Raw genomic sequence first — 27,797 nt, 5'->3', positions numbered from 1 at the left:
CCAAAAACTAACCACATAAGAATTTTACCTAACATTCACCAGCAGGTGGAACCAAATCAACATAAATCAATCTATTACAGGTGCGTTTAGATGACGAAATCAAACGTGGAAGAGCGTGGAGTGAAGTGGTGCAAACATGTCAGCAGTGTGGAAGTATTTTAGAGTGGCAAAGAATAATACAAGAATGGCTGTTTGCACTGAATGTTCTGCTCAAATATCTAGAGGGGGCACATCTGCAAAGTCTTTCAGCTACAAGTTTGATTTATCATTTGAAATGATAAAAAACCCTGAGTGCTTTAATGCATTTTTATTGTTTTAAGGCCTATGTTACAATGTTCAGTCAGTTAAGCCTAACGTAAACTCAAAGATGGCCAAAAAATGTATTTTGCTAATTTATTTATTTTAAGTTATTGTTCTTTGCTGGTATAATGTCTGCTGGAATATTTAAGAAATGCTGGGAAATTAAAAAATGTTCAGTTTTTTATGTTAAACAAATGTTTTCTACCTTGTAATTTTGTAAAAGATTTTTTTCTTTTAAAAGATTTATGCAATGGTGAAAAAATTGGCAAAATAAATGAAAAACTGCGAAGAACCATGTTCGGTATTGTTCGGTATTCGGCCAAGTGTTTATTATTATTTTCGGTTTCGGCCACAAATTTTCATTTCGGTGCATCACTAAAAATTACCACGTAAACACCTAATTCCGAACGAAAATAGCCATTCCGAATTAAACTGAATTCCGAAGTGGCTGGTTTATTCTGATTTTTAAATCCGAATAGAATAATTCCGCGATCATGTAAACACTGACTGCGTTTACATGCATCAATAACCCTTTTAAAACCCAAATATTGGCAATAACCCGAATTTGCACAGCCATGTAAACACCAATAACCCCTTTTGAATAACCCGAATTTGCTCATATTCAGGTTTGTAAAAACCCGAATGTGACGATGATGGTTACTCCTTTTAAAACCCGAATATTGGGTCATGTAAACGCCAAACGGAATATCCCCATCAAACGGAACAGGAATTTGTTTTCTGCATGTTCTGTTCACAAGGAATCCTGGTCTTTTGAGTCCAGGAAGTTCTTATAAACACAGAGAAACACAAGACCAGGAGGAGACTAATCACTTCATAAATGTAATGAAGGATATGAACATTTCTGCATTTGTAGACGGTAGAAAGTACCGGGATAGCCAGATTTACAAGAAGGTGAGCGAAAAGTTGCACGAAGCAGGATTTGTTTTGGATTTGGATACAGGAAGAAGGAGCGGAAATGACGGTAATTGCGTCATGACGTTTTCCACGCATCGCTGGTTTGATCCAGATATCCCGAATGATTAATTACCATGTAAAGGGAATATTCCAAATGTTTCAGTAACCAGAATATTAGCAATAACCCGAATTTTGACTGCATGGAAACGTAGTCACTCATTCCACTTTAAATGAATTCCGGTCTTTCTTTCTGCTCGTTCCCTCGCCCGTCTGTCTCCATGATCTTATATTCCACTGGGCTGGTTTTCCAAACAAAGTTTCAAGATGGCAGCGGCAGTAAACGCTGGTCAAGAGCAGAGACCATTTATTTAATAAATAGCTTGGAAGATCTGGAAATAATTAAAAGAACAGATGGCAGGAAACATAAAAAGGGTGAGCTTTTCCAAGTTGTAGCGGCTAAGTTTGTTTTACTTCCGGTAGATGTAACTTCCGGTCCCCCTCCTATCCAATCAGAACCTTCCCAACCCCCAGACCTTGGGAAGAAAAATTGGAGAAAGACCAGCAAACGTGTTTTCCATGTAAACCTTAATTCGGAATTACTATTTCCATGTAAACTCAAAGGAAAATAGTTTAATTCTAAATTATTTAATTCAGAATAATTAATTCCGAATTAGAAAACATCATGTAACCGTGGCCAGTGTGATGTGGAAACATCCTCCGGCATGAAGCTGGGGTACGAGTCCCCGGGTATAAAGACTTATATAAAGCTTGAGCGTTTTAAAAGCTGTTTTCATCAAAGCCGGAGAAAGGTTGAATCTCTGCAGTTCCACCATCACGTATCTATCAGCCACCGTGTGAGGAGTCAGATACGCTGCACACCGTAAATATAATCCCTGAGCCGTCAACACGAGCAGAATCACCACAAACAGAAATACAACAGACGGCTGATGTTGCAGTGTTTCTGTGGGTCGTTGGATTCACACTCTCTGTCGGTTTTGGTCAATCAGACAGTTGTAACCGAGCTGGGTTTCTGCCCCGAGGCGTGATCAGGCTGGAAACTACACGGAGAGAGCTGTGGGCGAGTTTTATTCATTTATCTATTTATTTATTTAAAAGGAAATAAATGAGTGAGGAAAATGCAACACGTTGTACATTTGATCACATATTAACTTCCTCTTCCTCTACTAAATTTAACTCCTCCTCACATCTTGTCTTGCAGCTAAATGTATTTTTTTTTTTACACATTTAATAATTTTCTTCTTCTTCTTACTTTAAAGGTAAGGTAAGTTTCTGGGTGAAATGGTGTCGGTTAGTTCCCCGACTGTGATTGGCTGGAGCCACGATGCTGTGGTTTTGGGAGCAGGCTACCACGATGCCGCGTTGTTGTTGTTTTAAAAAGAAGTGTAATTTTTAAGAAATGTGTTCTACAGCGTAGAAAGGCGCACAAACACGTTCTGCTGAAATTAACTTTCCTTTTAACCCAGTTGGTCCGTTACCAGCGTCGCTCCTGCCGTCGGGTGCAAAAACATTTTAGCAGTGGTTGAGAACAAAATCACAGCCAGTCACAGATGTCTCCGCCCCTTTTTGGGTGAAAACCACCGTTGGTAGAATAAACATCGGAGATGTTTGCTGATGTAACGGTGCTTAAATAAGATCACGACCACCGAATCCTCTCACCTGCCAGGTAGACGATCGGATAATATCGATGTTAGCTTCATGTTAAACTTCAGATATCGTCCGTCTGTTCGGGGGGCGGGCGGAGCCCAAAAGAGGGCGTGTCTTTGAGGTTTTCATCATGATGCAGAAACGTACAGCTTAAATAATTACAGGTAAAATCAGCAAAGCAGTCTTCAGGTTCAGGTTCAGGTTACTTTATTGATACCCAAGGGTAAACTGGTTTTGCAGTCGAGAGTTAAACAAGCAGCAGAAAACAGACAATCAGTTCAGGAACAAGACATTTAAGAAGAACACATACACATAAAACAAGAGACAGCTTCGGCTCGACAGAAAGTGCTGCAGTTCATGAAATAAATATAAGAAATAAAAGACATGAGGCTAAAAAAGAATTAAAACACCAAGAGCAAAATTTCCTCCAAGCTAGGAATGGATAAGAGCAATAAGATAAAAACATTGTAAAATACATCGTGCTCCGAAAAGTGACTTGTGCAACTTTTGTGCAAACTACAGCTTGTTCACCAGTGTTACTGCAGCTAGAACAAAGCTGTTTTTATAACGTTTTGTTTTACAAAATGGGACTGACAACCTCCGTCCAGAGGGGAGAAACTGAAATTCACTGTGCAAAGGGTGTAAACTATCATTTAAAATGGTCGTGGCCATCCTCTTCTTCCTCAGTTTGGACAGTCTTGATGGTGGGTCTCGAGCTTCACGTCCTCGGAAAAGTGTCATCGAGTTTGTTGGTTGGTTTTAAAATAAACAACATTAAATGTTAGAAAAGCTTGATTTTTTTTTTTTTTTTTTTGAGGTTCGTCATCAGGATCAAGACTTCTCGAGTATTTTATTGTTGCATTTCTTTAATAATGATATTGTTTTTTTTTTTTTATCTTTTAATAATAATAATAATAATAATAAATGTTATTTATAATGCACTTTACATTACTGAAAAATCTCAAAGTGCTAGAGTTTGATCATTAAAAGGAAACATTAAAATTCAAAGGAAACGGAAATAATAAAATCAAGATCTTTTTGTTACTTATCTGGCAACAAATCTGACTCAGAGTTTGATCCATTTGTGGGTTTTCTGTCTAACATGTCGGTTCTGACTCTGAAACGGATCCTTCTGCTTCTGTGCAGCTTTTATTTTGTACTTTCTAATTTTGCAGCTTCTTAATCTGCAGCCCGTTTGACGCTTCTGTTGCTGGTGAGCAGCAACTGGCACCCGAACCGGGCTCCAGAACTGGGCTCCAAGATGTCTTTGGTCACGCCTCATTAAAGCAGCTCTGTTAGCAGCATGAATCTAAATCCTTCTCCTCTTTTCTTCCTCTCCTCCTCCCTCTCGTCTCGCTGCAGGACGACCGGCTGCGGGCGCCGCTGCTGAAGCTGAAGCTGGCCGTGTGCAGCGTGATGCCGGAGCAGATCACACGATACGACATGGCCAAGGCTGCAAAGTGAGGAAACCCTCTTTACTTCAGACACTATTTCTGTTTCTCTACATCTGAAAGTGTTTGAACTAAAACTATCAGTTTACATAAGAATCCTGGTTCTCGTCTTCTAAGATTATTGAAATTTAGAGAAATTTAGAGAAAACCTAGTTACATCAGTTTGGTGAGCTCTCCCAGCTTTACCGGCGGGGAACTCGGGTCTTACGATGTTCAGGACGAGTTTGATAATAAGATTTCACTCGCAGAGGTTTGTGTTTCATGAGAGCCATAAACCCCCCCATCCCATAACCTCTGAATCCTGGACGGGAAGAAAAACCCTCAAATCCATCTCCGGCTCCGCCCACACAGCTTTAACCAGAATATGCGTGTTTCTTCTTCTAGTTATTGTTTTATTTGTGCAAATCTAGTGTAATACTTGTTGTGATACTAGCAGTTGTTGCAATGTAGCGTAATAGCGTTACGTTTATTGATAAACTCATTTTTAGTCACGTTTATCTTTGATTTTTTCCTCAAAAACCCAAACTTCTCCAGTCGGAAAGAGACTTTTATCTTTTATTTTTTCATTTATTTTATTATTTTTTATTTTTATGTTAATTCAAACTTAGAACTAAAACTGAACTCTGCTAGAAATATAAAAAAAACAATGACCTGTTTTTGATCAAATCAAAGATGGTATAGCATAGTTTAGTATAGCTCTGCTAAATAAATTATAGATGCATTATTAATTTCATAATCCACTAGGTTTGTTGTGAAGCACTTTGGGATCATTGTGTTAAGTTATGTTATTGTTTTGTATTAAAAAATTATTGTATTGTATTGATTTTTTTGGGGTTTTTTTTTACCATGTACTTTGACTGCCACAGATGCAAAAAGAATTTCCAAAAGGACAATAAATTGTAACGAACTAACTAAAGATAACATTTTAACGCTGAAGTGTCTTTAACTCTAGTTTTGGATCTGGCCGTCACCGCGAGTATTTATCTGGCGGCGCCGGCGTCTCCAGATCTGTCTTTGTTAGTCCTTCGTTAGTCGCATTCGGCCATCGGTGGCGATCCTGGCCCAGTCCGAGTCAAACCGGGCCCAACGGAACCGCGATCACCTGGTTTCAGGGGCGTCCCCTTCCCTTCCACTCTGCTCTGCTGCAAATGAGAGCCGGGTTCATGTCGGCGCTCAGCCGAACCTGGATGTCCCGGTCGGCGGTTTCAGGGAGCTTCAGTTCAGAGAAACAAGACTTTTATTGGTGTTTGAAAGTCACTTTAAAACTTTTAAAATGCTTTCAAAGGAAAATAAATCAGCCAAACTCTGATGAGTCTGACCTAATGCCACTGCGTTTGTTAACAGGCAGCAGTCGGAAGAAGGCGATAAGAACGGCTCGGAGGAGGAGGACGAGGAGAAACCCGGGAAAAGAGTGATGGGTCCTCGGAAGAAGTTCGTCTGGGACGACAAGCTCCGGTAACGATGCCGGAGTCGTCCGGTCCGGTTCAGACCGCCGTCTAGACCCGTGATTCTCAACCGGGGGTCCGGGGACCCCTAGTGGTCCCTGGTGTAACCGCAAGGGGTCCGGGGGTCCAGGATAATCAAATATATATTTAAAAAATAGATCCTCTGACATTTATAGAAATAGATAATTATTTTACTCAAATGTGACCGAGACCTTTATCTACCTAAACTACAGAGGATCACATGACCTTTTCCTCTTTACAAGTGTAATTTGTTGTATTTTAATAAGAAATCTTGCACTGCACGACACTTTTAAAATAAACATAACATGATCTCTGCATCCTTTTCAAATTAAGAGCCTGCTAGTTTCAGTGGGAATATACAACCTTCATTTATTTAAAATGCTTTTATTATGAAAACGCTCATTAACTTGCAAAGTTCAAGATAGCGTTCAAAATTGCAATAATGTTAAAAAAAACTAAACAAAAAAGAACACGATAAGCACAGAAACACAAACAAGAAGAAGGAAAAGAAAAAAGACGTCAAAAAAAGACTTTACAAAGAAGAATATATCATGTTTGGATTTACAGCAGCGTCTGTTTTTCAATGTAGAGAGATTCTCTCAAACCCAGACATTGACCACAAATTTGCAGGGGATCTAGGACCCCAAAAAGGTGGAGAATTACTGGTCTAAGAAATACAAACCCCAGTGAAAATAACAACCAGTTCCACTAAAGTTGTTTAGTTCCTCATCTGAACCGGACCAGACCTCCACGTCCATGTTCCTCTTCAAGTCCTGAATCACTTTATTAAAACCCTGTTGTCGTGTGTCGGCAGGAACCTGCTGTGCTGCCTCGTCCGGGTGAAGCTCAGCTGCTACGAGATGGAGAAGCAGGTCTCTCTGTCGGTGGAGGATTACCTAAAGGCCTTCCTGGACAACGAGGTCAAACCGCTGTGGCCCAAAGGCTGGATGCAGACCAGGTGAGTGTGTTTGGTGTTAGCGGCAATACCACTGATGACCACACGGGGGCGCTTATACGGCACGTCTCGGGATTCCACTTTGCAATTAAGCAATTATGGCGCTTTTAAACTAGTACCTACTCAGCCCGACTCAACTCGCCCTCGTTTCTTTCAACACCCAGATCAGAAGTAGGAGGTTGGAGAAGCTGCTGTGACGTATTTGATTGTGTATCTAAACGAAGAAGACAACAACACTAAAGATGTAGAACCTGGAGGAGATGATAGATGTGCTGCTGGGTCTGTGGCTTGTGTTCCATATCAAGTTAAAAAATGAGAGAGAGAAAAGCTTCAAGCGGTGATGATTTAAAAAAAAAAAATTTTGTTCATCTGGGTGCTGCTGAAAAGTCAGCTGGAGCCGTGAGCAGCTATGAAGTAGGGCTGCAACGATTCTTCGACGTTGTCGACAAAAATCGACAATCAAAATTGTCGACAATAAATTCCATTGTCGACAAATGTCGCCAGACGTGTTTCTCCAACGGAGTGAGGCGTCTCACTTCAATACAATCTCTGCCGAGAGTCGCGCATGCGCGCTAGCGTCTCTGCCGAGCGGTAGCGGGTAACAATAATGACGGCGTCCCGTCCTGTGGTAGAGCCGCTGCATGTAACAAAACTTCTAAAGTTTTGGAGCCTTTTAGCCTCGATACGGTAAATAAAAAGATTACTTGTAAGGTTTGCAAAGCAGACCTTGCTTATCACGGGAGCACGTTGGTGATGCACAAGCATTTGAAGAGAAAGCACGTTGGGTCTGGGTGACGAGTTTCAACAACACCAGTTCAACCCAGATCATGTCCTGCCATCCAGAACCGATTTTACCCACTTGATACAGAAAAAATATGAGACGTTTTATTTTATTTTTTATATAACACATTTGCCTGTTCTTAAAAAATGAAAAATAATGGATAGATGTTTATTTATTCATGGATTTATGTCTGACTGATCACTGTCCTTGGTTTTAAATTTTCTTAACTTTTTGTATGAACAGTGGCAAAGTTGAATAACATATCTACAGGACTGTCTCAGAAAATTAGAATATTGTGTTCTTTATTTCTTTATGTTCTGTAAAGCAATTAAAAAAACAAAAATGTCATACATTCTGGATTCATTACAAATCAACTGAAATATTGCAAGTCTTTTATTTTAATATTGCTGATTATGGCTTACAGTTTAAGATTAAGATTCCCAGAATATTCAAATTTTTTGAGATAGGATATTTGAGTTTTCTTAAGCTGTAAGCCATGATCAGCAATATTAAAATAATAAAAGGCTTGCAATATTTCAGTTGATTTGTAATGAATCCAGGATGTATGACATTTTTGCATTACAGAAAATAAAGGACTTTATCACAATATTCTAATTTTCTGAGACAGTCCTGTATTTTTCATTGAAGTACCATCTTTCTCGTGTTTATTATCATTTGCCACATAATTAAAGCGACATACTAAATTTAAGAAAAAATTACTAATTATCCGATTAGTCGACTAATCGTTTCAATAGTCGGTGACTAGTCGACTATTAAAATAGTCGTTAGTTGCAGCCCTACTATGAAGTGACAGAGTTCCTGGTAGATCTGGTCGTTCCTTATCGCCCGTCTAGATCTTTTTAATTCTCTCCTCAGCACCAGGTTTATGAACATCTGCACCTCAGAGTTGGATCACCAACTTCTGCTGCCGTTACTGCTGGAATAAAATGAACAAGAATCTCCGTCAGAGTTTCTTTCTCTGATGTCACATCCTGACTCAGACGTCTGACTCCAACCCCCCGACCAATCGGTGGCCTGTAGTGTGATGACATCACAGCCCGACTCAGCCGCTTAGAACCTCGGCAGAATAGTTACAGGAAAGTATCTACTCGGCACTTTAGACCCCTAGTGGGAAAGAACCAAGGCGAGTCGGGCTGAGTAGGTACTGGTGGAAAAGCGCCATTAGTTGTCTTATCACACAGCCGTTGTGGAAGGGGGTCCTGACATGATCTGCTGAGGCCACTTGAGCAGTTTCCTCTGTCCCTGTAAGATCCTTGTTTTTGTATTTTATGTCGTACAAACAAACATAAACATAAAAGCAACTCTTAAATGGAGCAGCAGTTGGTCAGACGTGTTTAAAAGGCTGATTAGGCGTCTGCCAAAAAGTCGATTCACATAAGAATCGCAATTTACTACAATAATAAAAAATAAAACAAATCTGTTGCTGCCAATTCTGGACCGTACTCGTGCGCTGAAAACACCTAAATAAAAGGGGTAAAGACACTTAAATGTCTCCATTTATCGTTCTCTCTTGCAAAGCAGAGTGGGGAAGATCCTTTGTAACCTATAGATCTAAGAAGAAGTCCTTATGAATCAAACTGTTTGAATTGAATCGTGAGATGGTAAAGTATTCCCACCCCTAGTGCTGATGGGAAAATGTAATAAGTTCCTGGATTACAGCATTAAAACTAACACTTTAAACGGCAGACTTGGGTGCTAATCAGCACTTAGCGGCAGTAATGAGGTGGAGGTTCGGCCGCGAAGCGACACCTTCACAAGGCAAGACCTGACAGCTTTAGAAATAAACATTAGATGGTAAAATGTCGGAGCTGCAGGCAAAACAGTTTATATAATCAACCCTTTCTGACGATTAGCAAGTAGTTTACTGCAAAAGTTCATGTTTCTGCCACTTTACTGCATCACAGCATTTCATTTAAATAGATATGATATATAATGAGTTCTATCTTTATTACATTCTGAACTGAATTAAATCAAACTTGACTCCATGATCAGTTTAATCTCTCGGTCGTCTGGTTTTAACGTGTTTTTCAGGATTTTATTCAAGGAGAGTCTCGTCGTTCACAATCACCTCACTGGAAACCTGTAAGTGTGCACAGCATCCCGCCTCCTATCGCCATGGTTACAGAGATTAGTCTCCGAGCCTCTCGGCCCGACCGCCGCGGGACGTCTTCACTGAACACTGCTCTTGTTTTGTTTTTCCTTTCAGAGTCAAGAGGCGAGTTCTTCCTGGACCAAAGGCCAAAGCCAAGGTGAGTCACGGCTCTGCTGAGACACGAGACGTGACGATGACGAGCGTTTCTGCCGAGTCACGTCACCGGTTTACGGGCTAAAAATAGATCTGCGCTCGAACGCACCAGGAAACATCCAGGTCCCGGCCCGGACCGTCAGGCGCTCCCGCTCCAGCTTATGTGGTTTTTCTAGTGTGTAAGAATATGATCTTAGGATCAGGTGAATACAACATGAAGCAAAAGAAGATAAAAATGCATGTGGACAGTACTGAGTAGCAGCTAAGTGCTGCTGATCATCAGCAGAGGTTTTACCTGCGTTAACACAATACCAAGAGGGAAAGACATAAGCACTGATCCCACAGAGACAAATGAAGGAGGGGTTAGTTTATTTGGGACCTGTGTCTAGGGGTGGGTATTGGGAAGGACCTCACGATACGATACGCATCATGATACTTGAGCTACGATACGATACACATTGCGATATCCCGATTATGCGATATCCCGATTATTATATTCTACATAGTTCACCGAAAAATTTAAAAATGCATTACACATCTTAAAATCCAAGTTGTATATATGTACATCACATGATAGTGATGGATCTTAAAATCCGAGTTGCACGTTCATCAGATTATAGTGACAATTCATGGGACAAACTGAGTCAAAACAATGTTTTATTATAACTTTACAAGCTAAAGTTACAACATATTTGTATATGTTTTTCATATTATTTACATCATATGAAATTAACATTAAATTTAGTATGAGGTTGCTTTAATTATGTGGCAAATGATAATAAACACAAGAAAGATGGTAATAAAACCGAGGACAGGCACAGTGATCAGTCAGTATAGATATAAATCCATAAATAAATAAACCTCTGTCCATTATTTTTAATTTTTTAAGGACAGGCAATTGTGTTATATAAAAAAATAAATTATAAAATGAAATAAAACGTGAAATAAAACCTGAGCTCAGTGCAGGGCCCTCCCAGGGTTGGTAGAGAGTGGCAATGCCCAGGACTGTCACTTAGGTAGGAGCACTGGGTGATATAATGGGAAAAAAATCTGGGATAAAAAAAAAAAAAAAAGATATTCAAATTTTGAATATCGATATTGAATCGGCTGGAAAAGTATCGCGATATATTGCCATATCGATATTTTTGCCCACCCCTACCTGTGTCTATTAATTGTGTGTCTCCATTCAAGTAGTATTATTAATGACAGTAGGAGTAGTCATAGTGGTGGTGGTAATAGTAGTAGTATTGGTAGTAGTAATAGTAAAAGACCTACGAGGCATTTTGTAAAGAAAGTCACATGCGCTGTTTGTTATAGTCTCTGAAGGTTAACTTTATTCTCAAAATTTTGACTTTTTTCTCGTCATTTCGACTTTTTCCTCGACATTTCGACTTTTTTCTCGAAGTGCATAATGAAAAAAAAAATCTTCCTCTGAAATATTATTTTTATTTTTCTCCTGCCTGGCCCTAATATTCTTCCGTACAAGTCTCATCCCGGCCAAAGAAAAAAAAAAAATGCGATTTATAGTCTGGAAAATACGGTATTTTGCTAAACCCGGAGGATAAATGGGGATCTTATTTGAAATTTTAAGCAATGATCCGAATGGCTGTATGGAAATCTGTATAAAATGTTTTCATGATTGTCTGATTTTTTTTTTTTTTTTTTTTTTTAACATGTCTTTATTAGATTTTTCACATAATACACAACAATACAACATTGAACAGTCATTCGAATTTCAAACAATCGAATATTTGGCAAGGACATTAAAAAGAAAAGAAGCACATTAACAAAATGAAAACACAATTTTCCACCCCTGGTGGACAATAAAGATGTATTCTATTCTATTCTAAACAACCTCGTAACAGAAATCATAATAATACGGAAAAGTATTAGGGCCAGGAAGGAGAAAAATAAAAATGATATTTTAGAGGATTTTTTTTTCATTATGCACTTCGAGAAAAAAGTCGAAATGTATTTCAACTTTATTCACAAAATTTCGACTTTATTCTTGAAATTGTATTTCAACATTCATTTCGACTTTTTTCTCAAGTGCACAAAAATCTTAAATAACTATAACAAACTAAACAGAAGAAATTAATAAATAAAATAAAAATAAGAGGCATAATTAAAATGTAAGTATTTATATAAAGTATAAATCTCCACGATGCCTCTTCAGGTCACCTCACTGGTCACTCACTATATTCATGCTTCCAAGGCCTCATCAATATCACCATTTTTAAGATATGATCGTGTTATTTAGATAAAAACGAGACGATGTTGGTCCATAAGCCTCAGCGTTGTGTCTTCTGTCCCCAGGACGGTCTCTGGATCCACAAGCCTCTGCTCACCCTGACCTCGGCGCCCCCCCTGCTCGGCGCCGGCCCGGCCCAGCGGCCGCTGACCTCGTCCTCGGAGCCCATCTGCCTGTCGGACTCTCTGGACGAGGACCTGACGGCGCCGACGCTGGACTCCATCAGCCACGCGCTGACGCTGCTGGGCCACGGCTCCAAGGGGCTGGGCCTGGCCGACAGCCCGCTGTCGCCGCCCCCGCTGCAGATGCCCACGTCCTCCCCGCCCCCCGTCGCCCCCCACTACCCCTCCGCGTCTCCGCTGTCCTCGCCGCCGCCGCCGGCCGTGGTGACCACGACGTCTGCAGGGAGCCCGTCGCCCACGACGACCATGCTGCTGAGCAGCCCCCCCGCTACCTCCGCCTCCTCGTCCCGGGGGGTGTCGTCCCTGGCCCGGGTGCAGCCCGCCGGCCTGATGTTGGCCTCCTACGGCCCGGCCAAGGCCGGCGGTGCCGCCGGCCAGGCCCAGAACCAGAGACAGGTCGCCATGGCGACGCCCAACCACAGGCCCGGCGCGCTGATGGGCAAGCTGCACTCGCTGCACTCGCAGCACTCGCAGCCCTCCCCGCCGCCGGCCAAGCAGCGGCCCCCCCCCACGGCCTCCCCGCTGCTGCCCCCCCACCAGAGGGGCATTCTGGGAGTTATGGGCGGCGGCGGCGCGGTTCTGACCAAGAGCGGCGCCAAGTCGGCCAGCAGCAGCAACGGCGGCGGCGCGGCGCCGTTCTCGTCCTCACAGTCCCGCGCCAACTCTACCTCCCTGCACGGCCTGCAGGCCTTCTGCCCCGCCTCCCCGGCAGGCTCCGCCCCCAACGCCCACGTCGCCCAGCCCAAGGCCCCGCCCACCCAGCCCAAGGCCCCGCCCCCTCAGGCCAAGGCCCAGCCCAACTTCATCACGCCCATGCAGGCCACGCTCACCAAGTCCCACAGCAGCAACTCCTCCCCCATCATCAAGCTGACGCCGCGGCCGCCGGCCCCCACGCCGCCGCCCTCCCCCTCGCCGTCCTCCTCCCCCTCCCACCAGCTCATCAACCCCGGCACGCAGCAGTTCTCCGCCAAAACCCCCAAGGCCTTCCGGCCGCCCTTCAGCGCCGCCGCCGGCCCGGCCAAGACCACGCAGAGCGGCTGCAGCTTCGCCGGCGCCCACAAACCTCAGTCCGGCGTCATCATCACCGCCTCCAACAGCAAAGCTCTGGCGGCCGCCTGCAGCCTCGCCAACAATCTCCCGCCACCGTCGTCGTCCTCCGCGTCGGCCAATCACGCGGCGAGGCAGAGGGCGGTGGGCGGGGCCAACCAGGGCTCCAAGGCGGGAAACGGCTGGGTGGCGTCAGGAGCGCTGAGCACGACGTCCACGACGCCGCACCTCTCACAGGTCAGTGAATCCAGACCCGCGCCAAGAACGTTTTTATTCTTTATTTCATTCATTAAAAGAAATGTATGTATGTATATGTGTGTGGATACAGTGTGTGAGTATAATTATAGTATAGTTAATTATTATAAATACTTGTTAATAAATGATTAGTGAATGGAGGTAGGATTAAATACGTTTACACTTCTTCCTACTCCTTTTTGCACATGTAAATTAAGATATTAAGTGTTATAGGATGAAATCTTTCGTATTTTTTTTTGTTTTGTTTTATCTTCTTTTAATTGTCTTTTTACATTTACAAAATAAATCAAATCAATCAAAAACAAAACAGTTCAAAATAATTACAAACTGTGAAAGGGAACAGAAAGAAGACTAAGCTTATTTTATCTGTCCCTTTTTCTTAATAAATCAAATTTCATGTAATATAACATTTCATGTGATAATAATAAAATTACGCAATTTAAAAAAAAAAAAAAAAAAAAAAAAAAACACTTTCCAATAAACGTAATAAAAAACAAACAGACAAAACCACAACAAATTTATAAAATAACACAAAGTAGCTGTCGTCTAACACAGATAGTCGTATTCTTTTTTTGATTCAAAGAAAAAAAATATTTGACTACGTTTGACCACAACACCAACGTTTCTTATTCTTTATTTCATTCATTAAAAGAAAAACAAAACAGTTCAATATAATTACAACAAATCTCTTTCCTTGAGTGAAAGGGAACAGAAAAAAGACTAATCTTATCTCATCTCTTTTTCCTAAGAAATCAAATTTCAATTAATGTAAAAAGAAAATTAAAAAAAATCCAAATTACGCAATTAAAAAAAAAAAAAAAAAAAAAAAAACTTTCCAATTAACGTAATTAAAAAAATAAAAACAATACGGAAGCATATTGCATTCAAAAAATAATAATTCTGCTCTGTTTTTCTGAATTAACAAATTAATTATCTCAGAATTCCGAGAAAAGTTTTAATAAAAAAAAAAATCTGCTACAAAACTACAAAAAAGTTATAAAATAACCCAAAATAATTGTCGTCAAACACAGATGGTCAAAAACATATTTGACACGTTTGACCACGACACCAACGCGGCAAACGTTTTTTATTCTTTATTTCATTCATTAAAAGAAAAACAAAACAGTTCAATATAATTACAACAAATCTCTTTCCTTGAGTGAAAGGGAACAGAAAAAAGACTAATCTTATCTCATTTCTTTTTCCTAAGAAATCAAATTTCAATTAATGTAAAAAAAAAAAAAAAAAAAAATCCAAATTACGCAATTTAAAAAAAAAAAAAAAAAAAAAAACCTTTCCAATTAATGTAATTAAAAAAAAAAACAACAAAGAAAACAATACGGAAGCATATTGCATTCAAAAAATAATAATTCTGCTCTGTTTTTCTGAATTAACGAATTAATTATCTCAGAATTCCGAGAAAAGTTTTAATTAAAAAAAGAAATCTGCTACAAAACTACAAAAAAGTTATAAAATAACCCAAAATAGCTGTCGTCAAACACAGATGGTCAAAAACATATTTGACACGTTTGACCACGACACCACGTCTTCTCTCCCTCAGGTAACGACCACCTCTCCGTTGCTGAGCAACCACTCGGCGCTGCCGCTGGGCTTCGGCATGCTGGGAGGTTTGGTTCCCGTCTCGCTGCCCTTCCAGTTCCCCTCGCTGCTGAACTTCAGCACTCCCGGAGCGCCGGGAACCTCCGGCAGCTCCAACTCAGGATACCCGCTAGCACAGAGCGATCTGATGGGTGAGTGTGGCGCGAGACGCCGACCAGGTCACCGCAGCCCCAGAAATAGGCCTGTGTTGAAAAAAATGATTTTCCGACTCTAAATCGATTCTCATATTCATTCCTAAAAATCGATTCTTATGTCTAAAGATCGCTATTTTTTTTTTTTCATCATTAAATTTTTGCCCGGTGAACTTTAATCCCAGTAGTCGGACACACAGTTTGTCATGACACAACATGTGTGCATGGTGACAGAATAAATTCGACAAGCTAAAATGATTTGTTTACTGCATGAACTGTTGCAATTTCTTTTTTTTGCACTTTAAATGGATATTGAAAGGCCTGTTTGAGTTATTTATTTCTTAGTTATTTCACAATAATTATTGTGAAATTATTATTTCACTAGTTATTTTACAGTCATATAAGTTCAAAAAACATTTTAAATAACACTAACCTACATCAATATTGGATCGGATCGAATAAAATCGTGATAATCGATTCTGAATCTTAAGAATCGGAATCAAATCGATTCTGACATTTGTATTGTATTTTGTATTTATTTATTTAGCACAATTTAAAAAAAAAAATAGTGCAAGGAGGGAACGAAGCCCAGAGGGCTTGTACAAAGTTCCACCCCCGTCATCTACTGTAAACAGAAAATTAAATGTACAAACATAGGAAAACTCTAATTATAAACATGAAAAGAAAACAAGGATACATAATAGAGAATACATTGAAAAATTAGGAAATTAGATGTTTTTTTAGCAATTTTTTGAAGGATATAAATGACAATGTGGATCTCAGAGACATATCTAAATTGTTCCAGAGTTTAGGACCTCTAAATGAAATATTAAACTGATGAAAAGATGTTCGACAAAAGGGTAAATGTAGGTTGACACTGTGTCTAGTTGAGTATAAATGCAAGTCAGATGAGAAACTAAAGAAATTATGAAAGGTGTCCGGAAGATCTTGCTTATTGTTGATAAACTTGTGCACAAATAAACATGAGTGAAAAACATTGAGTTTATGAGTGGGTAATATAGAGTATTTTTTTAACAGAGGTGCGGATGGATTATGTCTATTGGACATAGAGATTGATCTCAGGAATCTCTTCTGGATTATCAGTAGTTTGTTAAGGAAGGATGGATAAGTTGCAGACCAGACAATATTACAGTAATTCATATACGGAAACAAAAAACTATAATACAAAGTTAAGTGAGCGGAGCGATGGATCAGGGGACAGACTTTCCTCAGTATACCAAGCATCTTCATAGATCTTTTGCACACTTGATCAATATGGTTTTTCCAGTTAAGGCCTTCATCCAGAACAACACCCAAAAATGTGGTGTGAGGTACTTGTTGGATTTCAGTTCCGTTAATTAATATTTTGGTTTCTTCTTTTGTATGAGGTTTGTTTTTGTTGCAGAAGATCATGAAGTTACATTTTTTTATATTGAGAGTTAATTTATTAATCTGGAACCAATTAGAAACAGTTTGTAATTCATTATTTACCAATGCAATAAGGGACTTGAAGTCATCATGAACAGCTGTTAAACAAGTGTCATCAGCAAATAATAAGGATAAAAGATTATTGCAAGACATAGGCATGTCATTAATGTAAATTAAGAATAATAAAGGACCCAATGGATCCCCAAGGCTGGGGATCCATTTGAATGGATCCCCAGCCCTACCCAGAAACCCCTCCTGGTTCCTGCTCACCTCTCCTCCGTCTCTCCCCAGATCTGTACAAGAGTCTCCAGTCGGGGTCGCAGGCTGCCCTACCTCCTCACTTGCAGCTTGCTTTCTCAGGTAAGCTGCACCTGTCGTCCGTCTCCGTCCGTCCGTCCGTCTCTCCGCTCCACCGACGCCGCGATTCCTGTTTCCTCCCGTCGTTCTTGTTTGTTTTTATTTAGGATTACCAGTAGCAACAGCATTAGCTATTCTTCCTGGGGTCCAACATACACAACACACAAATTAACACTTAATACATAACTGTAACTTAAAATATAACTGTATTTTCTTTTATAAAATTGTCACCAGTTTTCTGTAATCAGTTGTCATTTGGACAGAAAGTCATTGCACTGCGATGCAACAGCCTACTTTACATTTCCTTTTACTTGACGCTTTCTTTCTTAACACTTAATACATAACAGACATACATTATACATGATGTTATTGTTGATGCTGAGTTTAGATTTTCTTTTCAAGAATCAGCAACTGGGTGCAAAATCCTTTTAGCTTCAACTGATCGTTGATCAATGAGATCGTACCTGGATCGTTTGTTGTCTAAATCCGGATTAATTCATGCACCAGATGATTCAACCGTAATTATGCATCAGAGAACAGATGTTTCATCAGCTGGCAGTAGAGTACAGCAGGTACATCTCATTCTTAAAATGGCAAGAATTACGTTTCTATACGGTCAAAACATGCAAAGACCGGGTCAAAAACAGTATTACAAAGTAATCTTTGCTGATTCGTGCAGTGAATTAAAGCAATTTCATAATTCTACGTCACAATCCCTGCATTCAGGGCTTATCCATCACTAGTGTAACTTCACTCGGTTTTCAAAAATCATAAGTATTTAATTTAAGAGTACTCTTCAGTAAATAACAAATAAAATGATAAGAAAAGAGGTCAAATAATAAAAATCACAAGTTGTTAAATAGTAAGGGCAGTAGAGTACAGCAGGTACATCTCCTTCTTAAAATCAAGAATTACGTCTCTATACGGTCAAAACGTACAAAGACCGGGTCAAATACAGTATTACAAAAGTAATCTGTGCCGGTTTGTGCGGTGAATTAAACCAATTTGACAATTCTATGCTAATTCTATCTATATTTTACTCAGTCCACTTAGACCACATCTGGTAAAATTTCTCCTCGATTTTTAGAGAGAATGACTTTTCCATTCCATATAATTCATATATTATTCCTATATTATTCCTATCCATTCATCTATAGTGGGGGATTCAGGTTTTAACCACCTCCTTGTAACAGCTTTTTTGCTCGCTGCTAGGAGTATCTGTAGCAGTTTCTTATCTTTGTTATTCCACCCCTTAAATTGGATGTCACCCGTAGAGTGTTTCCAGGTCTTATTTCACACAACTGACGAAAATTACGTTTCTATACGGTCAAAAACGTACAAAGATCGGGTCAAATACAGTATTATAAGAGTAATCTGTGCCGATTCGTGCGGTAAATCAAACCAATTTGACAATTCTAGGTCACAATGCCTGCAATCAGGGCTTATCATTGACTACGTTTACATGCAGTCAAAATTCCGGTTATTGCTAATATTCCGGTTACTGAAACATTTGGAATATTCCCTTTACATGGTAATTAATCATTTGGAATATCTGGATAAAACCAGTGACGCGTGGAGAACATCATGATGCAATTCCCGTCATTTCTGCTTCTTCTTCCTGTATCCAAATTTAAAACAAATGCTGCTTTGCACAACTTTTCTCTCACCTTCTTGTAAATCTTCTATCCCGGTACTTTCTACCGTCTACAAATGCAGAAATGTTCATATCCTTCATTACATTTATGAAGTGATTAGTCTCCTCCTGGTCTTGGTTTCTCCGTGTTTATAAGAACTTCCTGGACTCAAAAGACCAGGATTCCTTGTGAACAGAACATGAGCAGAAAACAAATTCCTGTTCCGTTTGATGGGGATATTCCGTTTGGCGTTTACATGACCCAATATTCAGGTTTTAAAAGGAGTAACCCAGGGGTCATATTGGGGTTTTTAAAAACCCAAATATGAGCAAATTCTGGTTATTCAAAGGGGTTATTGGTGTTTACGTGGCTGTGCAAATTCGGGTTATTGCCAAAATTCGGGTTTTAAAAGGGTTATTGATGCATGGAAACGCAGTCAATAACAGCGGTTTTAAAAAAATCCTAGGGCCCCGTTTACACGGAGCAAAAACTGAGGTGTTTTCATGCGTTTTGGCTGTTCGTTTACACGAAAACGCAGCTCAAAACCCCCAAAAACGTTCATTTCTGAAAACTCCGGCCAAAGTGAAGATTTTCAAAAACTCCGTTTTCACGTTTGCGTCTAAACGGAGGAAAACGAAGATTTAAGCTTCAGAACGTCACATTATGCACCAGAAACTCATCAGTGTCATGTGTGCGACCTGTGTTTACAATTAGTTTGGCCACCGTCAATATTTTCTTGTATTTTACCTGTTTTATATTCTATATAAAAGACTCTCGTTCCGTCTTGGAAGTAAAGCCTGAATTATGGTCCCGCGTTAAATCGACGCAGAGCCTACGGCGTAGACTCTGCGTTGGTGTAACGCGGAACCATAAATCAGCCTTGACTGGAAGTTACACGTGTCATTTGTTGATGTTTTTTCCAGGATTCTGATTGGCTGGCATGACGTTAACGGCGTATTCATGCGGGTCCGTGTAAACGAGGATATTTTTGAAAACGTAGAGGGGAAAATATCCGTTTTTGTAAATACCCGGCTACGTGTAAACGTGGCCTAAGTATCATTGAAGTCCTCCGAACCGCTGCTAACGTCTGTCCTCTGGTCTAACGTCTGTCCTCTCGTCTAACGTCTGTCCTCTGGTCTGACGTCTGTCCTCTGGTCTAACGTCTGTCCTCTGGTCTAACGTCTGTCCTCTGGTCTGACGTCTGTCCTCTGGTCTGACGTCTGTCCTCTGGTCTAACGTCTGTCCTCTGGTCTGACGTCTGTCCTCTCGTCTAACGTCTGTCCTCTGATCTAACGTCTGTCCTCTGGTCTGACGTCTGTCCTCTGTCCTCAGATGCAAACCAAAGCCAGGGCGGAGACGTGAAGAGGAAAAGCCACTGACCAACGGGAGCGCGGGGGCGGCGGCCAGGATCCCTCCTGGACCCGTCCTCCGACGGGACACGTCCCTCCGGCCCAGCGACTGGACGCTGCGGTACGACGGGGCGGAGCTAACGGACCTAACGGAGACCCGTCTCGGCTCGGACGGCCCGGGTACGAGAGCGAGACGAGTGAACGAGCGAGACTTCTGTCAACATGTTTACATTCGAGCGACCTTCATCACTGTGGAACGAGCGCGAGCGAGGTGGCGGCGCGGACGACAGCGCAGCACGCTTCCCCAGAGCATTCGTATTTAAGATTCTTGTTCTCGCAGTACAAAAGAAAAACTAACAAAAAAAAGAAGAAAAAAAAACAAAGAAAAACAGAATATAAGAAGAATTTTTCTGTCTTTTGTCTCAGATGTGGGAATTTGTGTCTGTAGAAGTTCATCGTTGGTCACCTCTGCTCCCACAAATGACTGTTAAGTTGTAGCTTAAATTAATATTGATAAATTATTTTTAATTTACACAGGGACAAAGATGCGTGCGTGGGAAACGTGAATGTGTGTGTGCGTGTGTGTGTACATAAAAGATGCTGTTAATTTCCAGATTATTCTCTGCGTGGGTGGTGATGCGGCCCCCCCTCCACGGCGGCGAGACGGCGCTCTCGCCAGCTCGGTGTGTTTTTGGTGCTTTTAAATCACACTGGACCTTTTTTTCTGGATTATAAAAAAGAAAAAATATTTAAAAAAAAGACTTGAATTGAAAAAGTTGTGGGATCCTCTCCTGGGCGGAGCGGAGGAGAGAGACGAGATTGTAGCCTACTTGAATTATTATTATTATTATTATTATTATTTTTTACTTTGTTTGCTTACTGACTCAGATCATCTTAATATAACGAATCGCCTTAGTTTGTATCGATGAAGTTTGAAACAGATCTATGCAGGACTGAAAAAAGCTCAATGCAAAAGCGCGAGCCAGCGCTCGGCTCGGCCACGCGTTTCTGCGGATGCGAGTGTTTGAACTCAACGCCTCGTTCCTCTGGTGTGTGCGAGTTCAGACGGCCAGCGAAGTCGCCTTCAGAGGCCGCCGCCCTGACCGGGCCGCCCTGACCGGGCCGCGGACGGGTCGGGGCGTCCGACGGGTTTTCTTTATCCAGACTTTTCAGACCAGGATAAACGCAGTGATTTATTCTTACGCCATCAGAAGTCTCGGCCGTAGGCTACCGATGTAGTTGTCAGCCTGTAGTTCGACCTCCGACCACCAGGTGGCGGTGCAGGTTCTGCAGTCTTTCTAACGAAGAATAAGTGGTGGCGGGAAATACCAGGTAGACCAGGCTCAGTTGTCGCAGCGCAAACAAGCTACAGTTCGTCGCATTAAAGTTTATTGCCGCTCAAGTGAAAACTATTGAGCGTACGTAGAACACCGGTGGTGCTACGGAAGAGTATTAGGGCCAGGCAGGAGAAAAATAAGAATAATATTTTAGAGGAGGAAGATTATGCACTTCGAGAAAAAAGTTGAAACGTCGAGAAAAAAAAGTCAAAATTGGCTTTACGATATTGATTTGAAACACATATCACACACATGCAGTTGCATAACTTCAGAAACGTACCCTTAACGTCACACAGTAAGTTAGTTAGTTAGTTAGTTAGTTAGTTAGTTAGTTAGTTAGTTAGTTAGTTACGGCTGCTGCTGCAGAGCTGTCAGTCGCTCTGCTAACTGGATTTGATGGACCAGAGGAGACATTTACACTTTATTCACAAAATTGTATTTCAACTTTATTCTCGAAATTTCGACTTTATTCACAAAATCTCAACTTTATTCTTGACATTTTAATTCAAAATTTATCTCGACATTTCGACTTTTTTCTTGACATAAAATAAAATAAAATAAAAAATCTTCCCCTCTCAGATATTTTTTCTCCTGCCTGGCCCTGATACTCTTCCGTAGCTGATTTGTGCTGCGTTCCAGCGGGAGTCGGATCGTAGTCCTGGGTCGACGCCACCCCGGTCTTATGAGACTGATCCGTGACGGAGAGTCTCAGGTGTAGAAGCTGTTGGAACGTTGGAGTCAAAAGGACTGACCCAGTCGTCGTCCTGCGGGTCACTCGGGTCGTCACTCGGTCCGTCCACTTCAGCTCAGTTAGAACAGCCCAAGCCTTTTTAGATCGGAAGTTAAAACGTTTTCAAGCTCCGTTGACTTTTATTCCAGGTTTTTCTTCAGACCTGGATGTGTGAGATCCTTCACCAGGAACAGTTATTAACTCTTAACTATTATTAATAACTCAGTTATAGATAACAGTTATTAACTCTTACTTATAACAATGAACTCTTAATAACTTATTTATAACAGGGTTTATAACTGATCACATTCATCAGATGTTTCCTTGTGTCAACCTGCGTCGTATTTTAAACCTGAAAAACGGAATTTATTGTGGCTGAGACCAGTTTGGGTTTCTAAAGCTGACTAGTAACTAGTACCTGACTGGTAACTAGTACCTGACTGGTAACTAGTACCTGACTGGTAACTACAGCTGACTAGTAACTAGTACCTGACTCGTACCGACAGCCGACTAGTAACTAGTACCTGACTAGTACCTGACTGGTAACTAGTACCTGACTAGTACCTGACTGGTAACTAGTACTTGACTAGTAACTAGTACCTGACTGGTAACTACAGCCGACTAGTAACTAGTACCTGACTGGTAACTACAGCCGACTAGTAACTAGTACCTGACTGGTAACTACAGCCGACTAGTAACTAGTACCTGTCTAGTAACTACCGGTAGTCTGAGCTCCGTTACGATCAGTTAAACTCTTTCTGCGTCTCTGAAGTCGACACTTTGCTCCGTCTGAACTCGGGTAGCGAAACCTTCCCTCAGCTGAATACCTCCGTTTACAAAACTGTTCTTCCTGAGTCTCCGTGTCCTCCAATGTCCCCGCCCCCTTTTGGGTGTGTGTTGCCCCGCCCCCTTTTGGGGTTGTGATGCCCCGCCCCCTTTTGGTGGTGTGATGCCCCGCCCCCTTTTGGGGGGGTGTGATGTCCCGCCCCCTTTAGGGTGTGTGTGATGTCCCCGCCCCCTTTTGGGTGTGCGATGTCCCCGCCCCCTTTTGGGTGTGCGATGTCCCCGCCCCCTTTAGGGTGTGTGATGTCCCCGCCCCCTTTAGGGTGTGTGATGCCCCGCCCCCTTTTGGGTGTGTGTTGCCCCGCCCCCTTTTGGGGGTGTGATGCCCCGCCCCCTTTTGGGTGTGATGTCCCCGCCCCCTTTAGGGTGTGTGATGTCCCCGCCCCCTTTTGGGGGTGTGATGTCCCCGCCCCCTTTTGGGGGTGTGATGACCCCGCCCCCTTTTGGGGGTGTGATGGCCCCGCCCCCTTTAGGGTGTGTGATGCCCCGCCCCCTTTAGGGTGTGTGATGGCCCCGCCCCCTTTTGGGTGTGTGATGTCCCCGCCCCCTTTTGGGGGTGTGATGCCCCGCCCCCTTTAGGGTGTGTGTGTTTGTTTGTGCGGCTGGTTGCACCGAGAAAGACGCCAAAGATTGTTGTGTTGCAGCCCCCCCCCCTCCCCCTGACGGGGCTGCAGGTCCGAGTGCTACGACCCCTCCCCCCCCCCCCCCGTGTAAACCTGGTCCTCCAGGATGTCCTAGTGAAGTCATGTGACCGGAGCAGCGGGTGACGTCTTCTAAACTGTGCTTTTGGTGGGCGGTGTGGGGGATTTGTGCTTATCTGGTTACTTTATCTGGTCTTTTGTAGATTATTTTTGTGTGTCTATTATGAAATTAAACTAAACAGGTGGTTTTCAGGACGACTCGGACTCTTTTCTTCTTCCCCGTCGGGACTTTACGCTGCAGTTCCGGCTCTGGCCACCGGGGGGCAGACGGAGGTGCTGGTTCCCCGGAGCGAGGCTGCCCCCCGGTGGTCAGAGCCGGTACTGCAGCGGAGTAGACGCCCTTTAAACAGGACTCTGGTCACATCTGTGCTGCGGTTCGAGCTGCAACATTTTTAACAGGATGGAAAAACCAAAACCAACGTCAACGTTCAGAGAGAAAAGGGTTCCAGGTCGTGGAGAGATGCATCCTGGGAGGTGAGTGACATCATCACAAAGGAGAACCGCTTTATTTAAATCACCTTTTACAGGTGAATAGTTGTATGTTTACCTGTATAACTGCTCAAACGTTCTCCTAAGCAGGTTCAACGACTTTAACAGCTTTAACTGGGTCATTCAACCTGAATATCTCACCATCGTCATGGTTACAGATGATATCCAGCATCAACACAGCAGAGGCAGGTACTTTAGTTTTAATTAGTGGTTTGAAAAGTCTCGTTTTAATGGTTTTATGATTTTTAACTTCGCTGAAACATCTGATGAAGAGCTCTGGCACCAAGTCCGTCTCCTTCCGCTCATGAAAGTAGTTCCGTGTTGGACTGGACTCCAGCCGGGTCCAGCGTTGGTTCCACTCGTTTACAGGAAACAATGATCCCGTGTTCATGATGGTGATTGTGTTTCAGAGAGGACTGGGAACTACAGCCGACTAGTACCTGACAAGTATAGAGGGTCTGCATTGACGTCACTTCCCCACTGGACCAGCCCCCTTACTCTCACTGAGTGGCAAAAACAGCTGCAACTAGTGGAGAAGACGGGATAACAGATGATTATCAGCTTAAATTAGCGTCAGTTGGACTTGACAGTGACCCGTACAGTTACCAAGAACCAGTGGTCCATGGACATTAATATTTGCAGGGCTGCACATAATTATTTTGGTCTGGTGCTCAGAGGAGCCCCTGGATATGTGACTTAGGCCTCCAAAAACACGGTGACCCGTCTCGCCGGATTGATAAAAGAGGGATGCAGGAATAAGTTATAGGCAAAACGATATTTATTCACGTATAAAGATGAATTAACAAATTATGGTGCGTGTTAGTCTGTAGAGTCAGTTTAAAAGTTACAGTTTTTATATGCTCACGGCATATTTTGCACATAGAAAATAAAGGACGCCCCAATTTCAGCAGCGCAGGAGCCAAAAAAAAGCCCCAAAACTTCTAAACTGCATAAAAATGTGCTTATTTTATATGAAAAAACGTGTTCTTTAATAGCATTGAACTTGCATGACTGTACAGACAGCCAACCATATAGCAGCTGAAATAGCCTCCTATGCTCTGTATGTCCACATCAGCCAAGGTGTAGAATATTGCTTCAGGTGAAGAATGTGGTCTAAAAGTTAACTTATTTCAATAATTCAACTAGAATCTGGTGTAAAAGTTAACTTATTTCAATAATTCAACTAGAATTTGGTGTAAAAGTTAATTTATTTCAATAATTCAACTAGAATATGGTGTAAAAGTTAATTTATTTCAATAATTCAACTAGAAAATGGTGTAAAAGTTAATTTATTTCAATAATTCAACTAGAATATGGTGTAAAAGTTAATTTATTTCAATAATTCAACTAGAATATGGTGTAAAAGTTAATCTATTTCAATAATTCAACTTAAAAGGTGAAACTAATATATTACCTAGTCTTATTACATGCAAAGCAAGATATGTTAAACCTTTATTTGTTATAATTTTGATGATGGAATTGTTTATTGATTTCATAAAATATTCTCTAATATATTTTTTATTTGGGGTTTTCATAAACTGTGAGCCATAATCAGAGAGCAGTGTCTTGCTGCTGCAGGCACGCAGTGACGGACACTGGCTGATTTATGGTTCCGCGTTGCACCAACGCAGAGCTTACGGGGTAGGATACGCGGGAACGCAAACGTACGGGACGCGTCGCCGCGTAACGTCATGCAGTCACTTCTCGGCGAATACACGTTTTCTGTTCGATTCGGGTAGTGGTTCAGTTTGGCGTCTCTTTGTAGTTGGTGGTGGTGGAACGCCAAAATAATTACTTAATGGCGCTTGCTTCTTGGACATTTTGACGAGACGTGTCGGAGTTTGTTCAGTAAAGCTGATCCTTACCTCTCTTCCTGCCCAACGAGCATGGAGGGGGAGTACGGGCGCGCTGTGATTGGCTAGTACCAACTTTGAGTGGTGGTTCTGGGGAAAAGCTCTCCCAATAGATTTTTTAATATTAGTATTCTGGTCTGGCCACAACCAATAACATGAGCCCCAGCTGTTAGTACGCAAAAGCGCTTCGCAGCACAAGATTGAGAGCGCACTGAGGATTTTGATGGCGCATGCGCTCTGGCGGCCCACTTATGTGCAGCCCTGAATATTTGGTACAGTTACCAAGAACCAGTGATCCATGGACATTAATATTTGGTACAGTTACCAAGAACCAGTGATCCATGGACATTAATATTTGGTACAGTTACCAAGAACCAGTGGTCCATGGACATTAATATTTGGTACAGTTACCAAGAACCAGTGGTCCATGGACATTAATATTTGGTACAGTTACCAAGAACCAGTGGTCCATGGACATTAATATTTGGTACAGTTACCAAGAACCAGTGGTCCATGGACATTAATATTTGGTACAGTTACCAAGAACCAGTGGTCCATGGACATTAATATTTGGTACAGTTACCAAGAACCAGTGGTTCATGGACATTAATATTTGGTACAGTTACCAAGAACCAGTGGTCCATGGACATTAATATTTGACCACGAATCCAGTTTCCTGATATTTATACGTACTTAATTTCTACGCCGGGGAAATACACGAAGCAAAGCTTGAAGGAATAAAAAAGTCTTGACGCTTGGTCCGACTTCAAGGCAGGATTTGTTGTAGAAATTAAAGTGATGACGACACCGAACTTTATGATTTGACCGTTTAACGTTAGCTACCCAAAAATCCAACATTACCTGATACAAAATGGGAACCACAAATCCACGTTTCGGTGTCTGGAATCCAGTTGTTTGTGTGAATTGCAGCGATCCATTTGTCTCTCTTAAGATTATTTTTCGGCAGTCTGTAAAACGATAACTCTGATTTCTTGCTAAATCTATGAGTACAGTCGATCGCACAACAGCTCTTTCCCATTTTAGATGTTTTCCAGTTGCTCAAACTGAAAGTTTACGCTGCCACTCAGTCTTTCTGACACTCAGTCTTTCTGACACTCAGTGGGCGAAACCTGCTGTGAAGTCTCATCTGTGACGTCATGAACATTCCCTCTATAAACCGCAGACTAGTACCTGACTAGTGACATCCATCACAAACGGGAACTGTTTTATTTAAATCACCTTTTACAGGTGATTTGTTGTATTTTTAACTGCTCAAACTTTCATCCAAGCGGGTTCAATGACTTTGATACTTGAATATTTCACCGTTGCCATGGTTACAGATGCAGGTGTTAAAGGTTTTATGATGTTTAACTTTGCTGAATCATCCGATGAAGAAGCTCTGGCACCAAGTCTGTCTCCTTCCGCCGGAGGAAGTAGTTCCCTGTTGGACCGTCTCCAGCCGGGTCCAGCGGTGGTTCTGCTCGTTTACAGGAAACCATGATCCCGTGTTCATCATGACGGTGTTTCTGAGAAGAATCAGACCGAACCGCCTTCCTCCACAGTTAAAGTTCAGTAAAGTTTTTGCTCTGTCTTATGATTTTATGTTGTTATTCCGTAAAGCACTTTGGGTCACCTAGAGTTGGCTGTAAAGGGCTATATACAGGACTGTCTCAGAAAATTAGAATATTGTGATTTTCTGTAATGCAATTAAAAAAAACAAAAATGTCATACATTCTGGATTCATTAAAAATCAACTGAAATATTGCAAGCCTTTTATTATTTTAATATTGC

General features: G+C 41.7%; 1 protein-coding gene across 2 annotated transcripts in view; it reads left to right on the top strand.

The window, feature by feature from the left end:
* LOC133449485 (ubinuclein-2-like) overlaps nt 1-20,231 on the top strand; it is a 46,734-nt gene extending 26,503 nt beyond the window's left edge. For both annotated transcript variants that reach the window (XM_061728746.1, XM_061728672.1), the window contains 9 exons: nt 4,243-4,340; nt 5,676-5,786; nt 6,612-6,755; nt 9,586-9,636; nt 9,761-9,803; nt 12,116-13,516; nt 15,096-15,285; nt 17,005-17,073; nt 20,037-20,231. In XM_061728746.1, coding sequence (XP_061584730.1) covers nt 4,243-4,340; nt 5,676-5,786; nt 6,612-6,755; nt 9,586-9,636; nt 9,761-9,803; nt 12,116-13,516; nt 15,096-15,285; nt 17,005-17,073; nt 20,037-20,083 — 2,154 coding nt within the window. In that variant the 3' untranslated portion in view covers nt 20,084-20,231. The remainder of the gene's footprint in view (nt 1-4,242; nt 4,341-5,675; nt 5,787-6,611; nt 6,756-9,585; nt 9,637-9,760; nt 9,804-12,115; nt 13,517-15,095; nt 15,286-17,004; nt 17,074-20,036) is intronic.
* The last annotated feature ends 7,566 nt before the right edge of the window (nt 20,232-27,797 follow it).

This window comes from Cololabis saira, chromosome 1 (genome assembly GCF_033807715.1).
Source record: "Cololabis saira isolate AMF1-May2022 chromosome 1, fColSai1.1, whole genome shotgun sequence".
Taxonomy (NCBI): domain Eukaryota; kingdom Metazoa; phylum Chordata; class Actinopteri; order Beloniformes; family Belonidae; genus Cololabis; species Cololabis saira.
This window is presented reverse-complemented; position numbering and strand designations above follow the sequence as displayed.